The sequence below is a fragment of the Mirounga angustirostris genome, unplaced genomic scaffold, assembly GCF_029215605.1.
Source record: "Mirounga angustirostris isolate CCGP_5_RB_7025 unplaced genomic scaffold, mMirAng1.0.hap1 SCAF_5, whole genome shotgun sequence".
NCBI lineage: Eukaryota > Metazoa > Chordata > Mammalia > Carnivora > Phocidae > Mirounga > Mirounga angustirostris.
In genome coordinates this window covers 532,546-556,320 of record NW_026991713.1, presented here as the reverse complement: position 1 = coordinate 556,320, position 23,775 = coordinate 532,546, and the positions used below count along the sequence as shown (strand labels likewise).

The following is a 23,775-nucleotide window of genomic DNA, read 5'->3' as shown; positions in this document are numbered from 1 at the left end:
TCTTGGCCAGGCTCTATTCTGGGAGAACTGACACACACATCATCAAGACTCCGTGCCCTCCTAGAGCACGGGTGAGGAGAGAGACACGGAAGAAACAGGAAAATGAGGGAATGAGTTCGTTTCGGGGAAGTGCTATGCAAGGAAAACACAGGGTTCCCGGAGGCACTTTAGGAGAGGCCTGGGCAGGGTGGGCACGGGAGCCAGGACACGTGAGGACTCCTGCCCCAAGCAGAGGCAGAGCGGGAGCAAAGGTGCTTCTGCACTGGGGAGGCGCCTGGCCGGGGCGCTGCCCAATCTCAGCCTGGGCTTCGTCCTGGGGCTCTTCCTGGCCTGTCCCACGGACACTGACCCTCGACCCGAGCTGAACAAACCTCCTCTTTCCCTTCTGCTCCGCTGCCCGGCGCAGCCGAGGACAATCCAGAGACAGGCCCTGGCACAGCACGGGGCCCGGGCTGACCCTGGCTTCACCCCGGAGTGGAGAGGCAGCCCTGGTGGTCTACCAGGGACGTCACTGAGCGCGGTCACCACACTCGGAGCTCTCAGCCCCGACTGTCCGGTCTTTCCCGGGTCGGGCCTCCAGGGACCTGCTGGCTCGTTACGCAGGCCAGTCATTCTAGACGGCCCGGTTCCCCCGCTCCCGGGTCCACTCGGCCAGCCGCAGGCCCCACCGGCGTCGCAGGGGGCCAAGTCCTCCTTCCCCGCCCGGACTGGGCGGGGCCGAACCGCAGGAGCGGACAGACGCACGGCGCAGCCAATCAGAGTCAGGCCTTCGCGGGCGTGGCCCGCGCCGGCGCACGAGCAGACGCCACCGCAGGCGATTGGGTGGCTGGGCACGCGCGCCGGGGCTTCCGGTCGGGGCAGAGGGGCTTCCGCCGCAGCGGCGCCGCGGATGGCCGCGCTCGGGGCCGCGGTGAGGGCTTTGCTCGCGGCCGCCCGTGTCCGGTCGCCGCCGCTGGGCCACCGTCCGCCGCACGCGCCCTGCTCTGCCTCGGCCGCTGTCCGCGGCGCTGCCATGGAGCCGGCGCCCCGCTGGCTGGCGGGGCTGCGCTTCGACAACCGCGCCCTGCGCGCGCTGCCCGTGGAGACGCCGCCCGCCGGCCCCGAGGGCGCCCCGTCCTCGCCGCGGCCCGTGCCGGGGGCCTGCTTCAGCCGCGTGCGGCCCGCGCCGCTGCGCCAGCCGCGCCTCGTGGCGCTGTCGGAGCCCGCGCTGGCGCTGCTGGGCCTGGGCGCGCCGCCCGCCGCCGCCGACGCCGCCGCCCGCGAGGCGCGCGAGGCCGAGGCCGCGCTCTTCTTCAGCGGCAACGCGCTGCTGCCGGGCGCCGAGCCCGCCGCGCACTGCTACTGCGGCCACCAGTTCGGCCAGTTCGCGGGGCAGCTGGGCGACGGCGCCGCCATGTACCTGGGCGAGGTGTGCACGGCCGCCGGCGAGCGCTGGGAGCTGCAGCTCAAGGGCGCCGGCCCCACGCCCTTCTCCAGGTGGGCCCGGGCGGGTGGCTGCGGGCCGGGGGGGGGCCGACCCCGGAGGGGCCCCACACGCCCTCTCCCGTGGGGGGGGGGCGTGCTCAGCCGCGCAGTTTTGCTCCCTAGTTGGGGGTGAGAAGTAACTGGAAGTTTGATCTAGGGACATAGGCCGTGGGAGGGGGTCCCAGCATCCTGACGACGGGAACAGCTTGTGCAAAGGCCCTGAGGTCAGAGGGAGAGAGCCGAAGGAGGGGCTGTGGCTGCAGAGCCTCCGCCCCTGCTGCAGTGCTGCTGCCAAGTGCCCTTGTCCCCTCCGACCGGCTCGGGGAGGGATCCCGCTGCATCCCCCAGTCCCGCAGCACTAGCAGCTAGCTGCTTGGTCCCCTTGTCATAAACAACACAAGGACTTTGGAATCAGTTCTGCGTGTGACACTGGTGTTTACCTCTTGCCCAGCCTAGCCACCAGTAATCGCGGGAGGCAGGGTGATTTGTCCTCTCCAGCATAGCATCTGTGTGTCCACCCACAGAGGCACAGTGTGTGGCCGGTGCCCTGGACAGGGACAAGACCCCCCTCAGATCCGATGGTCATTCTCCCAGGCACAGACTTCTGAGCACTCATGGGCCAGGACCTGGGTCCGGATCCGGACAGCCTGACCTGGCAGGGGGCTCCCAGAGCTGTCCTGCTTCTTACATACAGACAGTGCTGATCGTCTGTTCTGCTCTTTTCCACTAAACAGTGGGTGCATTTAGTCCGTATTTGTTAAATGCTTGTTGAATGGCTAAAAAAGTTACACCTGAGTTGTCAGTCATTTTCCGTTCAAAGAAATCCTGAGGGCATGTGTCTCCTCTGGCCACTTCCCTGTGCCCTCCCCACCTCTCCCTCCAGGATCTGAACGCATCCTGCACCCCCTGCCTGCCTCCCAGCAGCTCCATCTCTGACCCCCAGAATAACTCGTTCTTCCTCATCAGCCCGTCTCCCAATCTTTCTGTCTCTGGAAGTCTCCTGAATTCAGCCTAGCACCACCGCCACCCCCCGCAAACAACCTGCTAAGAGTTGTCTGCACCAGTGACTAATGGGAGAGTTCCTGCCCCTTGAAATGATATGTAAATGCTTCTCGCCTTGGGGCCTGCTCATTCTTTGAGCATCTTTAAATTTTATATATTCAGTTAGGTAATTTATTCTTGCCAGTTATAAAGACAAACCTTTTTGTGAGAGTAATCTACTATGGGATATCTTTTATATTTGAAGACCTGAGTGTTAAGTTCCATGTTTCTAGACTTGAGGTCTGCTAGAAAATTTTTTATTTCTGGAAAATAAAGGGATCATTTAACCTTTACTCAGGTTAGCACCCACCCCGCAACATGTCCTGGGGTCTCCAGCCTCAGCATGACTTGAGGCTTAACATCCAAAGTGGCTGTGTGTGGCTTAAGGCCAGCTCCTGCTGGGTACCCAGATGTGGGCTTTGGGTGGCGGGCAGGTGACTCCTTACCCGTGCCTCCTGCCTGCTGAGGGGGTTGAGATTTCAGGACATGCCTCTCCTGGCAGGTACAGAAGAGCTTGTCCTCAGCTGGGTCCATCCCAGCAGCTCGGCTGGGAACAGACTTGGGTGTGCTGGAGACGGGCCTGCTGTCGTGTGTCCCGTTGGCTCTGTGGATGCAGAGAGGCCCTTTATCCTTGCTGTGTAGTTGTCCAATTCTGGCTTTTGCTTTGGGAACCTTGCCTTGGGCAAGAAGACAGGCTGCTTATTTTCAGGACCATTTTTTACCAGATTCAAGATTAAATTGAGCTGTGCTGGCTTCCTGCTGAACATGAAATCTAGCTGGGTAAGAGGTGATTCCCAGGACCAGGGAGGGGTGGATTGACATTTGAGGACAGGTTTCCTTGTCACAGTTCTCATGTGGAGTAGAAGGAGGTGAGTGGAGTGCAGCTGTCACACTGGCCAGAGGCTGACGCAGTGGCCCTGGGGTGACTGCCAGTTCTGGTTTCCAGAGGTGTCCCATTGGGATGAGACATACTCAGGCAAGGCAAGGCAGGAGACCTAGATGTGTCTCCACACGGTGGGGGCTTGCGGAACCCTGAGCACCACGATCACCGCAGTGTGTGCAGCATATTACAGTAGTAGCATTTGATGAAACTGAGCTCCCATTCATGGTAGAAACTCAGTAAACTAGGAAGAGGGGAACTTCCTCAAATTGATAAAGAATATCTCCAGAAAACCTACAGCTAACATCTACTTCGTGATGAGAGCCTGGAAGCCCTCCCACTGAGATCAGAAACAAGGTAAAGATGTTTCCCCCACCATTGCCTTTCAACATCATACTGGAAGTCCTAGCTAATGCAATAAGATGAGAAAAGGAAATTAAAGGTACACAGATTGAGATGAAAGAAATAAAACTGTCTTTGTTTGCAGATGAACATCTGTGTAGAAAATCTCAAAGATCTGACCAAAAATGTGAACCAATAAGCAAGGTTGAAGGATACAAAATTACCATACGAGTCAGTCACTTTACTATGTACGAGCAATGAGCAATTGGAATTTGAAATTAAAAACAATACTGTTTACATTATTATCCCTCAAAATGAAATACTTAGGTATAAATCTAACAAAGTATGTATTTGTACCTAAGACCTTTATGAAGAAAACTACAAAACTGCTAAAAGATATCAAAGAAGGACTAAATAAATGGAAAGATATATCACATGTCCATGGATGAGAAGACTCAGTCTTGTCAGGATGTCAGTTCTTCCCAGTTCGACTTGTAGATTCAGTATGATCCCAATCAAGACGCCTGGGTGGCTCAGTCAGTTAAGTGTTTGCCTTTGGCTCGGGTCATGATCTCAGGGTCCTGAGATCGAGTCCCGAGTTGGGCTCCCTGCTCAGCAGGGAGCCTGCTTCTCCCTCTGCCCCTTCCCCCTGCTTGTGTTCTTTTTCTTTTCTCAAATGAATAAATAAAATCTTTTAAAAAAATACAATCCCAATCAAATTTCAGCAGGTTATTTTGTAGGTACTGATAATGTGATTCTAAAGTTTATATGGAGAGTCAGAAAACCTACAATAACCAACATAATATTGAAGAAGAGCAAAGTTGGAGGACTGACACTACCTGACTTCAAGCCTTGCTATAAAACTTTAGTAGTCAAGAAAGTGCAGTGTTGGTGAAAGAACAGATCAATGGATAGACCTCCATAAATGTAGTCATTTATGACAAAGGAGCAAAGACAATATAATGGAGCAAAAACAGTTGTTTGAACAGATGGTGCTGGAACAACTGGACATCTACACACCAAAAAATGTATCCAGACAAAGACCTTAGACCCTTCACAAGAATTAACTCAAAAGGGATCATAGACCTAAATGTAAAATGCAAAACTATAAAACTCCTAGAAGATAAACTAGAAAACCCAGAGGCCCTTGGGTTTGGACGTGATTTTTTAGACACAACACCAAAGGCAAGAGCCATGAAAGAGATCACTGATACGCTAGACTCCACTGAAGTTAAAACTTCTGCTGCAAAAGAGAGTGTCAAGAGAATGAAAGGAAAGCCACCGATTGGGAGAAAATATTTGTAAGAGACACGCCTGATAAAGGACTATCATTCAAAGTATACGAAGAACTCTTAAAACTCCGACTATAGGAAAACAGAAACAAAAAGACTTTAAAATGGGTTAAAGATCAGGTCACGACCCTGAGGTCCTGGGATCGAGCCCCGTGTCAGGCTTCCTGCCTGGCCAGCCTGCTGCTTCTCCCCTGCTCGTGCTCTCTAGCTCGCTGTCTCTCAGAGAAATAAAATCTTAAAATGGGCTAAAGACTTGAACAGACATGTCACCAAAGAAGAGCTAGAGATGGGAAATAAGCACATGAAAAGGTGCTCAACATCATATGTCCTCAGGGAAATGCAAATTCAGACAACGGCGAGACCCGGCTGCACACCTCTCAGAATGGCCCAGATCCGGAGCACTGACACCAAGTGCCGGTGGGCGTGTGCGGCGGCAGGAACGTGGCTCACCGACAGCAGGCATGCAGAGTTGTGCAGAGGACGATTTGGCAGTTTCTTAACAAAAGTCAGCATACTCTTAGCAGATGATCCAGCAGTTGTGCTCCTTGCTATTTACCCAAAAGACTTGAAGACCTCTCTCCACACAAAAACCCTGCACACACGTTTGTAGCAGTTTTATTCGTAACTGCCAGAACTTGGAAGCAACCAGCATTAACTGTGGTACATCCAGACAGTGGAACATTGTTCAGCACTAAAAGAGAAACGAGCTGTCGGGGCGCCTGGGTGGCTCAGTCGTTGGGCGTCTGCCTTCGGCTCAGGTCATGGTCCCAGGGTCCTTGGATCGAGCCCCGCATCGGGCTCCCTGCTCCGCGGGAAGCCTGCTTCTCCCTCTCCCGCTCCCCCTGCTTCTCCCTCTCCCGCTCCCCCTGCTTCTCCCTCTCCCGCTCCCCCTGCTGTGTTCCCTCGCTCGCTGTGTCTCTCTCTGCCAAATAAATAAATAATCTTTTAAAGTGAATAAAAAGCCCTTAGAGTGCTATCTTCCAGGCCCTCCCATTTGCTGCCTGTTGAACGGACACCTGCCTGATGGCACGACTTGTGTTTGATTTCAGACAGGCCGACGGCCGCAAAGTCCTGCGGTCGAGCATCCGCGAGTTCCTGTGCAGCGAAGCAATGTTCCACCTGGGCATCCCCACCACGCGGGCCGGGGCCTGCGTCACGTCCCAGTCCACGGTCATCCGAGACGTGTTCTATGACGGCAATCCGAAATCTGAGAAGTGCACGGTTGTGCTGCGCATAGCTTCCACTTTTCTGAGGTAATGCTGGGTCCCTTCGGCTGTGATGTGCGGAGACGGATGACAAGGCTGGTGGAGGGAACGCCCCGCCGGACACGTGTGGGGAACCCATCCCACGGCCAGTCCCGAGCAGCACCAGACGGCCCACGAAGTAGATGCTGGGCACCCGCAGGGAGGGAGGGGGTTCCGTGGGCAGAAGGCACCTGGCATTTCCTGGGCCGGGAGCCCTGTCCTGCGTGTGGATGGCTGTTCAGGCCCCTGTTGCCCCCAGAAGGGAGGCGGTGGCCGAGAGGTGGCCTGCGTTGCGGGCACGCAGCTGGCCTGGGTGAAGGGGGACAGGGCCTCGGGCCAGAGGCGGGGCTCTGGGAAGGGGCATGTGCAGAGCCGTTCACTTGGAGTTTAGGACCAGGAAGGACATGAAAGTCACTGAGAAAGTGGCCTCGTTCCGTCACTGTGAAGAAGGGGCGACTCCACGCGTGCTGTGCCCCCATCCGCCGTGGCCGCCCTTGCTCCAGCCTGGTCACCCGCTGCCACCCTTTCTGGTCCCTCCCTGATGTCACCGTGCTGTCTGGCATCACACGGATCTGATGGCCTGGACCCACGATTGTCAGGAAGCAGCTGTGACACCCTCTGGTCCCCCCTCCTGTGGAGCCAGGCGGACCCCGTGTGTCGGGGCCATTCACGCGGTGCCTAAGGCTCAGCGCCTGGCTTTTTCTTTTGTCCTCTGGGAGCTGGAGGAGCCAGGGTGGTCGCGTCCGCCTCCCCCAGGAGACCCAGGGCTGCTTCCCTGAGCGGCGCTCCTGGCAGTTCGACCAGCATAACCTGGGGGATTGGGGGGCCACCCTGGGCCTGCTAGCGGTAATGCTAGTCGTTGCGACGCCGCCTCACGTCCTCTGGGTGACACGACCACTCGGTCATAGAGCTGACCGCAGGACGCCGGTCACTGCCGTGCTCCTTGACCCGGGGGTGAGCACAGAGCCCTGCTGGTCCCCAGAGGCAGCCATGCCTTCCTGGGCCCCCCACACGCAGCCGGCGTGCGTGGTAGCTAACCAAGGGCAGAACGGGTCTGTCCGTATCACCGAAAGACCAGTTACGTTTTTTTTTTTTTTTTTGAAGATTTTATTTATTTGAGAGAAAGAGAATGAGAGACAGATAGCAAGAGAGGGAAGAGGGTCAGAGGGAGAAGCAGACCCCCCGCTGAGCAGGGAGCCCAATGCAGGACTCGATCCCGGGACTCCAGGATTATGACCTGAGCCGAAGGCAGTCGCCCAACCAACTGAGCCACCCAGGCGCCCCAAGACCAGTTACGTTTTTGTTGGTTTTGTTTTAATCAGGGTGTTCTTAGCGCCAGAGGATACAAGGCCTAGCAGCCAGACTTCTGTTTTTCACAAGGGGCTAGAGCCATGTTTAACCTGTTAAAAACATGGGTATTTCCTCCAGGTTCGGATCCTTTGAGATTTTTAAGTCTGCAGATGAGCACACAGGGCGCGAGGGGCCCAGTGTGGGGAGAAATGACATCCGAGTCCAGATGCTTGACTATGTGATCAGCACGTTTTATCCTGAGATCCAGGCTGCGCACGCCGATGACCGTGTGCAGAGGAACGCCGCCTTCTTCCGGGAGGTAGGTGGGGCCGCACGCCAGCCCTCCCTGCATCCCGCCTGCTGATGAGACACGGTCTGCCAGGCGGGGGGGACAAGGTTCTCTGAGTCGCTCCCCGGTCCCAAAGCCTGTCCCCCCTTGTTGGCTCTGAGCAGGAGCGACTTCTGGGAATGCTGCATTGAGGGTCGGGGGCCCTGAGACAAACCCTGTGCGCCCCCATCAGGCGCGGCGGGAGAACTGTGGGGGGGAAGGACTCCGCTTAGGGGGGAGATGCGGACGGTCACGGCGGGGCCCCGGGCACAGCAGCCTGGACCCAGGGCAGGTTTTGCCGGCTCATGTGGTGACTTCCCTGTTTCCACACGGTTATCCTCCTGGGCCTGAGTCGTTGGGATGGTCAAGGCTCCCTGCTATTTTTGGTTTCATGGGTAAAAGCCAAAATTAGTAAATCAAAGAGACAGATGGCCTAAGTGGAAATTAGAGCCTACACGTGTGCGCTCATCCAAGTGCTTTCCCTTCTTACACGTCCTTCCGCGTTCGCCCCCGCTGCGGAGTGTGCGCCGAGAGGGCAAACCCGAGGGAGTCCCTGGGAGCAGCGCTGTCCTCAGGGAGGGAGGGGGCAGGGGACAGCCTGCTCCCGTCGTGCCGCAGGTGACCCGTCGCACGGCCCGGATGGTGGCGGAGTGGCAGTGTGTGGGCTTCTGCCACGGCGTGCTCAACACAGACAACATGAGCATCGTGGGGCTCACCATCGACTACGGGCCCTTCGGCTTCCTGGACAGGTGAGCAGCCCGGGGCCAGCATGTGGGCGCCCACGGCGCACGGACCGCTGGGGAAGGACCTGCTGTCCTCGATGTTTGGTTGGAAATGCCTGGTCAGCCCTTCGCAGCAGCAGAAATCCCCGGGAAGGTTTGGAGCAGAGCGGCCTTTTCAGAGGGTCCCTCCACTCCCGGACGGGGAATGGACTCACGGGGCCAGGGCGGGAACAGGCGGCGAGCAGGAAGGAGGGACGCGGCCGGCCAGGGGCAGTGGGCTGAGGCGGCGCCGCCCCCCGGCCGACTGAGCGGGTGGGAGTCGGCGGCTGCGGCCTGGACCTGTGCCCGTCAGAGCGGGGCCCCTGCGAGGCAGGGCGGGAGGGCAGTGGCCACACGGACGCAGCCTCCGGGCACCCCGGGACCTGCCTCATCCCCTTGCTGGCTCCGCTTGCCCCGTGTGGCAGGTACGACCCTGACCACGTGTGCAATGCTTCCGACAACACTGGGCGCTACGCATACAGCAAGCAGCCCGACGTTTGCAAGTGGAACCTGCAGAAGCTGGCGGAGGCCCTGGAGCCCGAGCTGCCCCGCGAGCGGGGCGAGACCATCCTGGCCGAGGAGTTCGACCCGGAGTTCCGCCGGCACTACCTGCAGAAGATGCGCAGGAAGCTGGGCCTGGTGCGCGCCGAGCTGGACGAGGACGGGGCGCTGGTGGCCAAGCTCCTGGAGACCATGCACCTGACTGGTGAGTGAGACGGGGGTCTGCTGCAGTGGCGCCCGGCGTTCTCGTTCCGGTGAAATAGACACAGCGTAAGATGGACCATTTTACCACGGGGTGTGCGGTTTGGGGCACTAAGCACATTCACCCCGTCGGTCTCCCCACACGGACACCCTGTCACTTCCTCCTCCTCCCGCGCCCCTGGCACCCCCAGTCTGCCGTCTGTCTGGATCGGACTCCTGCAGGGACCTCCTGTGAAATGGGCCCGTGCGGGATTCATCCAGTGACGGCTGACAGCGCCGGGACAGTGTCCTCAGGGTCCACGATGGTGGCGCAGGTGTCCGCATTCTAGGCCCTTGTGTGGACGGACCGCACCTTGCTCTTCCGTCAACGATGGATGCACCCTGGTGGTTTTCCCCTTCGGGCTGTTGTGGACAACAGCGCCGAAGACAGATGTGCAGACATCTGTTGGAGCCCGTTTTCAGTTCTTTCGGGGCTGCGCGGCAGAGCGGACCTGCGGATCTGACGCGGAGCTGCCGACCGCTCTGGCGGGAGCTTCCAGTACCGTGGTGAACGAAGCGGCTACGTGCGTGGCCGTCTGTCGCTCCTGCTCTTAGGGGGCGCCACCTCTTTCACCAGGCTGTGGCTTTTCCAGATACGGCTTTCACGAAATCGAGGAAGTTTCCTTCTATTCCTAGCTTGAGCGTTTGGGCTGTTTTGCATCAGCTGAGATGAGCACATGGTCGTACTCCTCCTCCTCACTTCGTGTCCTTAGTCAAGCTAAACCGCCATAAAAATCCACAGAGCGGCAGCTTGCCCAGCAGACGCTGATTTCTCACAGTTCTGGAGGCTGGGGGTCGGAGGTCAGGGTGCAGTGTGGTCGGGTTGCTGGTGAGGGCCTCCGTCCCTGGCCGAGAGCCGAGAGGGACCCCACCGGAGGCCCCCACTGTCCTTACCGGGACGCTGGTCTGCGGGGTCTTTGGCTTGGATATATCCAGGCAACGCTGAGTTAGGAAATGTTCCCTCCTGTTTTTTGGAAGAGTTTGAGAAGGACTGGTGATGATTCTTTGAGATTTGGTAGAACTTACCAGTGAAGCTACCTGGTCCTACCGTTGTCTTTGTTGGGAGGGTTCTGATGGCCCATTCAGTCTCCTCACTTGTCACAAGGCTACTCAGATTTTCTATTTCTTCTGAGTCCACTGTGGCAGACGGTGTTTCTGAGAATTTGTCCATTTCATCTACGTATCTGACGTATCAGTGTGGAACTGTTCAGTCTTCTCTTACAGTCCTGTTTCTGTATGACCAGTAGTCACCGCCCCACTTTCATTTCTGATTTTAGTTACGGGGCAGTAGCTAAAGGTTTGTCAATCTTGTTGATCTTTTCAAAGAACCAGGTAACTCTTGGTTTCAGTGGTTTTCGCTTCTTTTTTGTTCTCTATTTCGTTTACCTCTGCTATACCCTCTATTTCCTGTCTTTCGGCTAGTCTTAGTCTTATTTTGTTTTCTTTCTAGTTCCTTAGGTATAAGATTAAGTTACTGGTTTGAGGCTTTTTTCCCTTTGAGATTTAACGGGTATGTAATGGTGTCAGGGGTACGTGATTCGCTATTTGTAGAGATCGCAAAACTGTCGACTTCCATCACCACACAGTTGCAAATTTCTTTTTTGGGGGGGATAAAAGAGGTCTGCTCTCCTAATGTAGGTAATTAGCACCATAAAATTCTCTGTGACCACTGCTTTTGGGCATCCTATAAATTTCAGTATTTGTGTTTCCACATTTTCCTGCCTCAGTATTTTCTGCTTTCCCTTGTGATTTCTTTTTGGGCCCACTGGTTAATTTTCACAGTATCTGGGGATTTCCCAGTTTTCCTTCTGTTTGTGATTGCGATCTTCATTCCATTGTGGTTGGAGAAGATACCAGTCTTTTTAAGCATATTGACTTGCTTTGTGGCTGAACAAGTGGTCTGTCCTGTGTGCACTTGAGGAGACAGCTGTCTGTCTGTCTGATGGAGCAGCCGGACGGCGTTCGAGTTCCCCGTGTCCTCACTGGTCTGTCGTGTGGACGTTCCGTCCATTATCCAAAAGTGGGGCGCTGAAGCCTCCGGCTCCTACGGGGAACTGTGCTGTTTCTCCTTCCATTTTACGAATGTTTGGTTTGTATGTTTATAACCATTACATCTTCTTGATGAACAGCCTGTTCGACACCTAAAGGCCTTGTCGTTTGCAGGTCTCTTGCTGACAGCGGGAGGGCTGGCCCCGCTCTGCAGGTTACCATCTGCTTGGGGTATTTTTTCTGTCCTCTCTCTTTAGGCTGGACAAGTTGAAAGTACTTTTTTTAGTTCAAGCTGCCAGTCTCATTTGGAGATGAATCCTTTTAAGTCATTACCGATGAGGACTTCTGTCATTTCACTGTTTGTGGTCTGTGTCCTCTGCCATTTTTCATCCCTCATCTCCTCCATTACTGCTTTTGTGTCTCTGTTCTGGCCCCTTCTCATTTCCCTTTTGTGTCTCTTCCTGGGATGTTCTCCCGGGGGTTACAGGGACTGTGTTTTAACAAGTCAGGCCAAGGACCTCCCCGCATCTGTTCTGTGTTGAGCCCTGTTTGTTTGGAAGTGTTTCAGGGGCTTGTCCTTGACGCCCTGCAGCTCAAGTAGGCAGTGAGGACTGTGCCCACAGTGGAGGTGGCCAGGGGCTGACCACGGTGGCTGTGCCGTACTTACCTGATTCACGGATGAAGGAGCGGGGGCTTAGAGTGGTGGCCAAGCTGGGTGGCAGGTGGGTGGGGGCTGTTGAGGTGGCTGGAGGGGAGGGGTCGTGAGGCATCTGCCCTCAGCGTGGATGGTGGTGCGGGAGGCAGGTGCAGGGCACTGCCTCTGCCTGCCGGCACCCTGAGCAGCGGCGTGTTCCAGGGGCCGACTTCACAAACACCTTCTACTTGCTGAGCTCCTTCCCAGTTGGGCCAGAGTCCCTGGGCCTGCCTGAGTTCCTGGCCGCGCTGACCGCACAGTGTGCCTCCCTGGAGGAGCTGAAGCTCGCCTTCCGACCCCAGATGGATCCCCGGTGGGTACCCAGGTCTCACTTCTTGGAATTTGCTTCCAGAAGGAGAGGACCATTGAGAACAGAGCACGCCAGGGAACAGAAGAGGCAGCTGGCTGAGGCTTCTGGGGAAGGGGGTGGTCGGGCCCCCGTGTCTGCAGCGCTAAGGCCCGCCGGTCAGAGGGAAGGACAGCATGTTGTCACCACTGGGGGAGGCCAGTGGCATGGCTGGGGAGCAGCTTCCCAGAATGGCTCTCTCATCTGCCCAGGAAGAGCCCTGGGGCCCTCAGGTCTCAGCCAGACCAGGCTTTCCTGCGCCGCCTCCCACTGGGAAGAGTACACAGTGTCAGAGCCCACACTCAGAGTAAGACACGGCAAGCGCTGGGGTTTGAGAGAATTTAGTGCCACAGGGTGGTGAGTGCTGACGGAGGACAGGCTAGTAGGACCGGGGAAGGGGGTGTCGGTGTTGTCCCTGCCCCACCCCCAGGCCGCTCTGCAAGTGGGGAAGGACCCGGCCTTGTGGCCACCGTGGAGAAGCGGCCAGCAGGGCCCTCCCTGGGGGGGAAGCAGGTGCCTCATGTGCCCCAGGCGCCCGCAGGGCACTGCCCTTCGGCTGTCCCGCGACCGGGAGGGGCTGCCGCGGAGTAGGGGTGAACGGCTGCCCCACTGGTCGGGCCGGGTCACCCCCTTGCAGGGCAGTCAGCACAGCAGAGCGGCTAAAGCCAGTACCACCTCCCCCGCGCCCGATGGCCGTCTTCCAGGGGCCTCAGGGCGCAGCCCATGGCTGGGGTGGGGACGCGCCTCACGCTGCCCCTCCGCACAGGCAGCTCTCGATGATGCTGATGCTGGCACAGTCCAACCCCCAGCTCTTCGCGCTCATCGGCACCCGGGCGAACGTGACGAAGGAGCTAGAACGAGTGGAGCAGCATTCGCGGCTGGAGCAGCTGAGCCCGGCTGAGCTGCTGAGCAAGAACAGGGGCCACTGGGCTGACTGGCTCCAGGAGTATGGGTGAGGCTCCAGGCGGCCGGGCGCGGACTGCTCGCGTTACCTCTCCCTGGGAGGTGGCTGCAGACGCCGCCCCCCAAGCAGGGAACCAAATGCAGGAGGGGTGGGGGGGTGGCACCTGCTGGAAAGATGAACTTGGATGATTCCAGAGCCCGGCTGGAGAAGGACAGGGAGGGCGTCAGCGACAAGGATGCCTGGCAGGCTGAGCGCACGCGCGTCATGCATGCCAACAACCCCAAGTACGTCCTGCGGAACTACATCGCCCAGAATGCCATCGAGGCCGCCGAGAACGGAGACTTCTCAGAGGCAAGCACACACCCGTCCCTCCTCCGTCCCTGGGTCCAACAGCAGGGGATGGCCCGGGGAGCAAGCGGCAGCCCCTAAAAGTCCTCTCCTGGCCCTTCTCCAGGTGCGGCGGGTGCTGAAGCTACTGGAAACCCCTTACCACAGGGACGGGGAGGCCACCGAGGACCTGGAGGCCACTGAGCCTGAGGGGGCTGGTGGGGCAGACAGTGGGGGGCACTCCTACAGCAGCAAGCCCCCACTGTGGGCGGCCGAACTGTGCGTGACGTGATCCTCGTAATGGCCTTGCAGGCCTCCACACGTGGAGCCCCCAAGGCCCCGAGTCCCACCGAGTCCTTGAGACGGTGCCACCCTGTGGACAAACCCACCCCCGTCTCTCCATGACGGCCGAGACGTCCAGTCAGGACCTGACCTGTCTCTGTCTGACGCAGACTCAGCAGCCCAGCCCCACGCTCAGAGACGCGGCCCCCCAAATAAACCAGCAGCTTCCCTGGCCGGTCTCCGTGTGGTGGCTCTGCCCCTGGCCCACCAGCCTGGGGACCTGGGGGGGGGGGGAGGGCGGGGGGGGCACCTGTGTCCCGTGGCCTCAGGCATCCTGATAGTAGTTGTTGAAGTTGATGCGCAGCAGGAAGTCCTCCAGGTGGGGCTGGTAGCCGCGGTTCACCAGCTTGGTCACCACTGGGGGGTGGGGGGGTGCAGCTCAGCCGGTGGCCTCTGCCCTGCTGTCCCCAAGCCCTCCCGGCCCTGGGGGACAGGCACCTTTAAACAGGAAGTGGGAGTAGTACTTGAAGGTGCTGTAGGACTGCTGCATGAGAGCGAAGTTAGGGTGCTCTGCACCCCGGGGGCCACTGGCCGGGACCCAGGGCTGGGAGATAAGCTGGCTGCGGAACTTGAGGACGAGGCTGAAGATGCTGTGGATGACGTTCATGACGGGCGCAGCCTTCTCTGTCAGCAGGCCCCTGGGGGGGGCAGGCACCTGCCAGTGAGGGGTGCCCGCCCCCTCTGCACGTGCCCAAGGAGTAGCCCAGGCACAGCGGCTCACCTGAAGACAGCCTTGTGCAGGTACTCGGCGTGCGCACGCTGGATCTCCTCAAGGTCACCCACCTGCGCCAGCCGGGCTCGGAACTCACACCAGGTGACGTGCAGGATCTGGTTGGCGATGTAGCCCTGGGTGACCTTGACGAAGTGCTGCATCTCGTGCTTGAACAGCTGCAGCTGGCGGAACTGCACCGAGCCGGCCGCCTGGCTCACCAGAGCTGGGGGGGCGCAGAGGCGTCAGCTGGGCCCGGCGAGGGCAAGCCTGGGCTCTGGGCCGAGCCTCACCTGTGCGCTTGAGGTGGAAGCAAACGTCCTTGAGCGTCCACATCATCAGCTTCAGCTGCAGCAGGAAGGAGAAGATGCCGCTGTAGCGGCTCAGGCAGCCCTCGGTGACCACGACGTTGAGGGGCCAGTCGACCTGCGGGGAAGCCGGCTCAGCACAGGGGCGCGGGGGAGCGCCCGGCCCGCCCGCCCACTCGGCGAGGCCCTGCTGACCTTGTACCTGAGCTCCAGGCAGCTCAGCACGTCCGGGGCGTTGGGGGCAAAGGCCTCGGGCAGGAACTTGAGGGCGAAGGAGAGGTTGTCCGCGAACGGGGTGTCCCCGTGCAGGCTGTACTGTAGGGCCTTGCTCAGCACGGAGTTGAGCACCAGCGGGTTGAGCAGCTCCCCGGGCGTCTGCCCCGCCCCCAGCTGCCAGGAGAGGGCACGGCTGTCGCGAGGGAGTCCCGGCTGTCCGAGGGAGTCCCGGCACCTGCCCCCGCCCCGCGCCCAGGGGTCACCTTCTCAAACAGCAGATCGCTGAGCGACTGTGCGAACTCCCCGTCCTCCATGAGCAGGAAGTGCCGCAGCGCCTCGAAGTGCGCCTCCAGGCCGAGCTCCACGAAGAAGTAGTCCACGGCGGCCTTGTTCACCAACGAGACGCTGGCAGGAGGGGCGGGGGTCAGGGGCGGGGCCTGGCCTCCCGGGGGGCGGGGCATCCCGGGGGCGGGCACTCACTGCGCGGCCAGCGGGGCAGTGATGGAGTGCTTCATGAGCACGGGCAGGGGCAGCAGCTCGCTCAGCTGCACCGCGGTCTCATCTGCATCTGACCGGGTCCGGGGGTCCTCCGGGAGGGCGAAGGCGCGGGGAAGCCCGTGGTGTAGCAGGTGGGCGGCGGGAGTTTCTGCTGTACGATGGCAGATGGCCGTTAAGAGGCGGGGACACACCGGCCGCGCTCCCGCCCGCCCGCCGCTGCGTCTGGCCACTCACACATGGCCTCGTAGCTGTCCGGGTACTGCTCCAGCCGGTACTGCTCTATCAGACCCGCCAGGTAGGCCTGCTCCTGGCCCCAGCGCTGGGCCGCAGCCGCCTCCTCACCGAGGCCGGGGCTGCTCTGGGCCGCCGCGCCTTCCTAGGAAGGACAGGGTGGGGTGGGATCCCCTCCGTGCTGCCCCATCCTGGAGGACCAAAGCCCTCACTGCCCATGCGAGGCCAGAGCCCTAGCCACATCCGCCCTCACCTGTGAGCTTGGAGGGTGACCTGGAGAGAGGTCCTCAGTGTCCCCACTCGTCCCTGGTCCTGAGCAACACAAGTGGGGCAGGAGGGGGTATCAGGGCCAAGTGCCTCCTACAGGGTGATACCTCCCAAGTCCCCGGGGCTGCAGCCTTCTTGCCCTTCCTCCTTGCCCACACCCCTCCCGGGCCCACAGGTGCCCCCAGTGACAGGAGAGCTGTAGGGACCCCACTGACCTGGCTCCTTGGGGATACCATCTCCCAGATCCCCGGATGCAGCCACTGCAGACAGCGAAGGCTGGAGGCCACTCGCCTGCCCACTACTGGAGCCAGCCTCCTGAGCACAGGAGCTGTCAGAGGCTGTCTCTGCAGGCAGCCGTGGCTCGTGCTCCCAGACAGGGCTCTGTGCTCCCAGGCTGAGGCCTGACTGGGACACATGGTCAGGGGGGCTCTGGCAGGGCCTGGGTGGATCAGGCTGGCCTTCCCCAGAGAGCGCACCCAGGACCACATGGGACTGAGACACGTGTCCGTGGACGTTCCACCGTGGCCGCGAGGGGGCCACGTCCCACACGTTCTCCCCCACCTTGATGCTGGCGTCAGACACGTGTCCGTGGACGTTCCACCGTGGCCGCGAGGGGGCCACGTCCCACACGTTCTCCCCCACCTTGATGCTGGCGTCAGACACGTGTCCGTGGACGTTCCACCGTGGCCGCGAGGGGGCCACGTCCCACACGTTCTCCCCCACCTTGATCCTGGCGTCAGACACATGTCCGTGGACGTTCCACCGTGGCCGCGAGGGGGCCGTCCCAGAAGCACAGCCCCCTGTGGGAACACTGCCCTCTGACGCACGCCCGAGGAGCTGCCCCATGGCCTGGCTACTCCCGTTCTGGGGGAGGGGGTACCCAGAGGGGTGGGGGGGAGGCAGAGCCACCTGCCTGTCTGAGACACTTGCACCCTGTGGCCGCCTGACACTGCCCCCCCACAGCTGCTGCCCCTCATCACTCGAGCCGCCTCCTGCAGTCTTCAGGGACCCTGGGGAAGCCCAGGGGGCTACAGCTGGCCTCAGGATGGTTCTGAAATCATACTCCTGTGGCCCCGAAGGCCCTGGGCCCACCACTTCGGATGGAGCCGAGGGAGGCAGGTCTGAGCCGATGGTGTGCAGCGCCTCCTCCAGGACAGGGGCCACGCCAGAGTGTGCAGGCGGCTCGGCCTCCAGAGCTGCGGGCAGGAAGTCTTGGATGCTGAGGCCCCCAGAGAACGGCCCCGGCCTGTCCACCGGCCCCGAGCCACAGGCCCCTGCTGCTGGAGGCGAGAGCCGCTGCGGCGTCCGTGCATTCGGGCAATCCCAGGCAACCACGCGCTGTTCTGCATGCCCAGAGTCAGAGCTGCTGCCTCCCGCCGAGTGCCCGGGGCCCGGAGACAAAGCCTGAGACACAAGTGGGTGTTGGTTCCCCAAGCTCAGTTCTGCAACCACCAAGTCAGGCTCAGCAGCCACTGCGCTCCCAGGGCACCGCAGACCTGGGGCATCCAGCTCACAGCCCCATGCTCTGCGCCCTGAATCCTGCACCCAGCCCCTCACCTGGGAGCCGGCAGCAGGGAGGACAGAGAGTGGCTCCAGGGCCTTCCCTTCGGACACGTCCCTCAGCATCCCCTGAAATTCAGGCAGCAGCAGTGGGCGCCTAACCCCACACACTCCAACCCAGAGCCTCCGCACCTCACCCAACACACACAAGCCACAGCTCCTGACTGCCCACACGGGCCATAGCACCGAGGCGAGAAGGGCCTGGGCCTAGAGCGAGCACTCAGCACTGCCCGCGTCATCCCAGGGCGGCACAGCCTCCTCCCAGTCCCGACGTCCCTGGGCACTGAGTTACCAACCCTCTCCCAGAACCCAGGTGTGCTTGTTCTCTCAGGGGCTCCGAGACCCCTGAAGCCCAGGGGAAGAGCTCCCATCAGAAACCATGATGATACCCGAATGAGCTTCTGATCTTCTACGAGGAAGCGAAGCCGTGCACTTGCCAATCGGTGCCTCTGGATTTTCCACAGTGCCTTCTGCTCTCGACGAGCTGCTTCCGCAGACAACTTGCTATAATGGTCAACCAGTGCCTGCCTGAAGACACAGCCGGAGAGACCCAGCTGCCACAGTCGCCCAACACTGTCCAGCTGGCGCCCCGTGGGCTGGGATGGCTCTCCACAGCAGAGGCCCTCGGCACCTTCCCAGGCTAGCAGCTGGTCCCGGTGAGGCCCCACAGCCCCTGCAGGGGCCTTGCCGGACAGGTCTTTCTGCCCACCAGACCGGGACCCCGGCGGGCAGGCACCTAGCTGGGGCTCAGCAGATGTCTGCTGAGCAAATACCAGAACGAGCCCCTACACGACCCGAAGCAAGAGGACAGGCAGGAGGCCCGGGGCTGCCAGGCCCCCTGCGCGAGAGGTGCCTTCCTGTTCGGCTGGGGCGAACTCCAGAGAAGGAAGGATAAATGCGAAAGGGGACACAGCACAATACAAACGCTGCATCTGCTTCCCTGGCAGCTGTCCCCGCACGTCACTCCCAGCGGTTTTGGTCCTCTCGCCAGCAGGGAACTGGGTCAGACCTGGACTGGCTAATTCCCAGTTGGCTGCCCCGGACCAGGGACACAGCCCTACAGCTCGCTGTCTCCTACACAGGACAGAAGAACATCTTCCCCCACGCGCGCACACACCCGCACACGAGACACACCCTCCGAGAACAGTATCTAAGGTCAGCACAACGGGGATCCTGAGAGACGACGGGCAGGAAGACACAGCCCCCCCAAGGTGCCCCCGGGAGACTCTGCTGCAGCTTACGGGAGACGCACAGGAGGGCAGACAAGCTAATGGCACCAGAACAAGATAGCCTCTCGGATGCTGGGCTGGACAAATGCCCTGTCTGTTCAGCGGTCGGGCTGATCACGGGTTTAAAAATTAGGGACAGGAGCTGCTGAACTTAGAAGAAACAGAGAGACGGAGAGGCAGGAGAGGCAAACCTAGTGTGCGCACCTTGTCTGGATTCTAGTCCACACTAACCAACCAGGAGAAGACGTTCTGAGGATGGGGAAGCACACCTGAGCGTGGGAAAATGGCCACACGCACTCCGCCCAGGTGCATGTTGGAGTTTGGACCCCTACTCTGCCTACCTTAACACACGCTTGAAGAATCTCCAAAAGAGAAAGACGACCATCACCAGACCCTGCCAGGAGGGTCGCCCGCGGCCGCCTACCTCGTCTTCCTCTCCAGCTGCTCCTCCAGGGCCCTCAGCCTCCTCTCCCTGTCGCGGAGCGCCCGCGCATGGCCCAAGTCGTCATCCAGAGCCTCCTGCCTGGCCGCCCAGCGCCGCTGCACAACGTACCACACATGGTCTTGCAGGTTAGAGCTGGACTCCCCGAGCCGGCCCCCCCGCCCCCCACGGCCGCACCGCCTACCTCCTGGTCCTTCACAAACTGCTCCTTCAGCCTCTGAAACTGCTCTCGCTTCCGGGCGTCCAAGGCCATGCGTTCCGACGTCTGCCGATCTATGTTGAGATGGGAGGGGGCAGCGTGCTGAGAAGCCCGCAGCAGGTGACCCCAGAGGAGCCCCAGAGGGCGACCTGAGCCACACGTACCACTGAGCGCTCGCAGGACCCTGGACGCTGCTTCCCGGGCCTGGACAATCAATTCTTGTTTTGCAATTTCCATTCGTAATTCCTGAAAAAGATCATCTGTAAACACATCCCAATTCTCTGTCCCCTCCTCTAGGGCGGCCTGAAAGCGGGGGCTGCTCGGACCCCTGAACCCTGGCTCAACAAGCCTAGGTAGTCAACACACTCTCCAAGCAATCGGGGGCTGAGACCCCAGGCCTGCGTGTACCCACCCTGGAGGGGACCGGGAGCTCGGGGCGGGCTTCCCCACAGGGATGGAGGGCCAGCCCCCTCCCCGCATCCACCCCTACGTGTTCTCTCAAGTCTCCCCCGGGAGGCCAGGCCAGAAATGGCTTTCCATCAAATGCCTCCCTGGGTACACAAAACACTCAAAGCTCAGGTCCTGGTACCCCAGCCCCTTCCGAGCAGGAGAGGAGCTCACAGGGGTCACCAAGTGCAGGAACCTACGGTCCTGCTGCCCAGGACTGGGCGTGTCTCCCGCCCAGCCAGCCCCTGAGAAGAGAGGACAGAGCCCTACCCAGGCGTCCCCCACCCAGATACCCTACCGGACAGAGAACATCAGGGCAGCCTCCCCACTGGCCCAAGACCCTTAGAAGGGAGGGAGGTGCACGGAAAGCCCCCAGGCCCACAGCGCCCAACACCTTCTCCTCCTTGCTGATGGAGCTGTGGTGCGCTACCCTCTCCATCCGCCCCACGTAGATGGCACAGTCCCTCTCGACCTCCTTCAACTCCTCGGGGGAGAAAATCACTGAGATCCGAGGGACGGGGACGTCAGACCAGTAGAGGTAATGCTACCAAGAAGGAAAAGCTGAAGTGAGCCAGGGACACGCAGACCCATGCCCAGCTCTGCCTCTGTTCCTGGGGACCCATGGGGACAGCTCCCTTTCTCAGAAACGCTCATTCACTGGAGGGGCCTGGCTCCAAGTACATCCCAGACGGGTTGTGCGGGGTCTCTGCCCAGGCCAAGGCTGCCTCCCACCAGCGACCCTCCAGAAGCTACGAAGACCTCTCCTCAGCCTCCCTCACTGGAGGCGCGCGGGCTACAGGCCCAGGGTCAGCCCACACAGAACAGACCCCACTGCTGGCCACCCCTTCCCCAGGGAGCCTCGGCCTTCGAGCGCCCCAGCATCCGGCCCCTCCCCATGTCCTGACAGCTCCAGTCTGTTCTCAGCCCAGCACAGGAGGGACCCCGTCAGGCACAGGCTGAGCCTCCTGGCCCCTCCCCAGCCCTGTCCTGGGCAGCCCACCTGCCTCCCTGCTCTACAGGGCTGCACACCATGGATGGTACATGGGCCGCTGCCAGGCCTCCCCCACAACCCTCCAAACCACGAGACACGACTCCCTAAACCAGCCTGGGTCCATCTTCCTGCGGATGTAGCCCACGGCTGTCCCACTGGGGCAGTTTCCCGCGTGGAGGGAGGGAAGGAGCCCACCGCCCCTTGGCCTTTGATATGCCTTTGCTTTCCGTCCTGCCTTTGGACAAGCTCCCAGAAACTCGATGGAGCTGCTTGTGACACTCAGGGGGATATGAGAGGTCAGCACACACTACAGACAGATGGCCAGGTCTCAGGGGACAGGGACGGCAGCAGGACAAGAAGGCACGGGAGGGCGGGCGCTCCTCACCTGGGGGCAGCAGAGTTTCAGCAGATTGATGGTCTTCCCGCAGACGTACACGTCGTGGGCGACGTGCTTCAGGAACACAGGGACGCAGTCCTCCACCTCTTTGGAAATGAGCACGTAGCCGTGGGTCCAGTAGAACTTATCTGAATGGGGGCGGGACACATGGCTGGCTGGGGTGCAGCCCTGGCCCCAACCATCCGATGGCAGAGGCCCGGCCTAGCAGCCAGCAGCCACCTACCTCTGCAGCCCAGGTACTCGCGGTTCACCTGGATCATGAATTCCCCGTAAACATCTCTGAAGACCCCACTGTACACCCAGTCGTGGATGAACCTGCCAGGGTGGACAGGCCAGCCATGAGGGGGCATGGCGGCCAAGGGGGTGGTCCACCAATGTGCCCACAGTCCAAGCCCAGCAGCGCTACTCCCCCCTCCTCCCACACAACCCCTGCCCTTAGGCGGTGTGTGACAAAAGGCTGCTGTCCTGTGTCAGCGCGGGGTGCGTGCTCTGCGCAAGGTGCGCCGGGGTACACGGAGTATGCGGGGTGAGCGGTCTGCGCGGGGTGCACGGTCTGCGCGGTGTGCGGTGTGCACAGGGTGCATGGGGTGTGTGGGGTGAGCGGTCTGCGCGGGGTGCACGGAAAATGTGCGGTGCGCGGTCTGCGCGGGGTGCGCGGTCTGTGCGGGGCGCACGGAGTATGCGGGGTGCGCGGTCTGCGCGGGGTGCGCGGTCTGCGTGGGGTGCACGGGGTGTGCGGGGCGCGCGGTCTGCGCGGTCTGCGTGGGGTGCATGGGGGTGCACGGAGTATGCGGGGTGCGCGGTCTGTGCAGGGTGCACGGTCTGCACGGTCTGAGCGGGGTGCGTGGGGTGCACGGAGTATGTGGGGTGCACGGAGTATGCAGGGTGCGTGGTCTGCGCGGGGTGCGCGGTCTGCGCGAGGTGCACGGGGTGTGCGGCATGCACGGAGTATGCGGGGTGCGCGGTCTGCGCGGTGTGCGGTCTGCACAGGGTGCATGGGGTGTGCGGGGTAAGCGGTCTGCGCGGAGTGCACGGAATATGTGCGGTGCGCGGTCTGCGCGGGGTGTGCGGTCTGTGCGGGGCGCACGGAGTATGCGGGGTGCGCGGTCTGCGCGGGGTGTGCGGTCTGCGCAGGGTAGGTGGGGTGCACGGGGTATGTGAGTGCATGGTCTGCGTGGGGTGCATGGGGTGCACGGAGTATGCGGGGTGCGCGGTCTGTGCGGGGTGCACAGTCTGCACGGTCTGCGCGGGGTGCGCGGTCTGTGCGGGGCAGGGGTCTGCGCGGGGTGCACGGTCTGCGCGGGGTACGCGGGCCCCACCTCGTGTAGGGCTCGCAGCTGGTCTTCAGCAGGGACAGCAGCACTGGGTAGTGCTCGTTGCTGCAATTATCGAGAGCCTCCTGGTACAGGTAGGAGAGCAGCTTCACCCCCTGGAGACAGCAAGGGGAGGGGCTTCAGCGCAGTACCACACGCGGCCGACGCCCAGCAGCAGCCCCACCAAGGGAGGACACTCGGGAAGAACCCAGAACTCACGGTGGGGAATGCAGGCTTGGGTTCTCCGGCCCCACTACCTGGGAGTGCAGTGCCAACACCGCAGAGCTCAGCCAAGTACCTAGACACAGAGGCTGCGTGAGACCAGGGAGCAGACACTCAGAGGCCCCAGGTCCAGGGATACCAAAGCAAAATGTCTCCCGGGCCCATCTCTGCCTGCCTTCACGCTCCAGGTTTAAAAGCACCCGGACTTCAAGGACTCCAGATTTGAGCTTCCTGCCTGGTCCCCCCTGCACACCCTGTGCATCTCCACCCCCTTCTCAGGCTCCGACAAGACTCAGAACCACCCTGGGTGCATGACCCTCCCCCCGCCCCCACAGCACCCCGCCACCTCACGCCGGGTAACACCTCCTCTGGCCTGGATGACTGCCCAGACCCCGCCCAGACCCCCGCCCTCTCTGCCCTGCTGCAGTCTACATCCACATGGCAGCACAGTGCCCCTGCCCCAGCACCCTCCAGGCGCCCCCAGACTCTCGCCACCCCCACTGCACCCCACCTCCAGCCTTTCTGCCCACAAGGCTTCCTCTCCCACTGAACCCTTCTCCCCAGCATCCCCAGGCCCTCATGCTCCCTTCTCCAGAGGGCACCTGCCACACCACTCCGCCTGGGGTTTACGAACTGACCAGGAGTGCCAGGAGCCAGGTCTGTGGGGACCCTGTGTGCCCTTCAGGCAGGTGCCCCCAGCCCTAGACGGGGCCTGCCACGGTAGGCCACCAACAGATACACAGCACGCAGCACCCGGGGAG

General features: G+C 60.9%; 2 protein-coding genes across 8 annotated transcripts in view; one reads left to right on the top strand and one right to left on the bottom strand.

Moving 5' to 3' along the window:
• The first annotated feature begins 852 nt into the window (after positions 1-852).
• On the top strand, positions 853-14,157 carry SELENOO (selenoprotein O). Of its 3 annotated transcripts, none has more exons than XM_045872304.3 (9): positions 853-1,476; positions 6,069-6,272; positions 7,692-7,872; positions 8,500-8,630; positions 9,125-9,348; positions 12,229-12,379; positions 13,179-13,364; positions 13,511-13,667; positions 13,771-14,157. In XM_045872304.3, exons 1-9 carry the CDS (start codon positions 890-892, stop codon positions 13,942-13,944), a joined length of 1,995 nt encoding a protein of 664 aa, XP_045728260.2. In that variant the 5' UTR covers positions 853-889; the 3' UTR covers positions 13,945-14,157. The 3 variants fall into 3 exon arrangements, with proteins under 3 accessions (XP_045728260.2, XP_045728261.2, XP_045728259.2); XM_045872305.3 differs by having other exon boundaries at positions 9,068-9,348; positions 13,956-14,157; XM_045872303.3 differs by having other exon boundaries at positions 855-1,476; positions 9,068-9,348.
• Positions 13,340-23,775, bottom strand: part of TUBGCP6 (tubulin gamma complex component 6) — a 24,093-nt gene continuing 13,657 nt past the window's right edge. Inside the window, exons 6-26 of one of the 5 annotated variants that reach the window (XM_045872300.3) lie at positions 23,012-23,090; positions 22,799-22,908; positions 21,703-21,794; positions 21,468-21,607; positions 20,486-20,635; positions 19,809-19,890; positions 19,630-19,718; positions 19,428-19,543; positions 18,164-18,302; positions 17,772-17,843; positions 16,430-17,618; positions 16,201-16,259; positions 15,951-16,092; positions 15,699-15,867; positions 15,482-15,623; positions 15,198-15,392; positions 14,988-15,120; positions 14,707-14,920; positions 14,424-14,623; positions 14,236-14,342; positions 13,340-13,479 (exon numbers count right to left, since the gene is read on the bottom strand). In XM_045872300.3, the coding sequence (XP_045728256.2) occupies positions 14,251-14,342; positions 14,424-14,623; positions 14,707-14,920; positions 14,988-15,120; positions 15,198-15,392; positions 15,482-15,623; positions 15,699-15,867; positions 15,951-16,092; positions 16,201-16,259; positions 16,430-17,618; positions 17,772-17,843; positions 18,164-18,302; positions 19,428-19,543; positions 19,630-19,718; positions 19,809-19,890; positions 20,486-20,635; positions 21,468-21,607; positions 21,703-21,794; positions 22,799-22,908; positions 23,012-23,090 (3,604 nt within the window). In that variant the 3' untranslated portion in view covers positions 13,340-13,479; positions 14,236-14,250. Of the gene's footprint in view, positions 13,483-14,235; positions 14,343-14,423; positions 14,624-14,706; positions 14,921-14,987; positions 15,121-15,197; positions 15,393-15,481; positions 15,624-15,698; positions 15,868-15,950; positions 16,093-16,200; positions 16,260-16,429; positions 17,619-17,771; positions 17,844-18,163; positions 18,303-19,427; positions 19,544-19,629; positions 19,719-19,808; positions 19,891-20,485; positions 20,636-21,467; positions 21,608-21,702; positions 21,795-22,798; positions 22,909-23,011; positions 23,091-23,775 lie in introns of those variants that run through there. The other 4 variants (XM_064590418.1, XM_045872301.3, XR_010411255.1 and 1 more) reach the window with 4 other exon arrangements.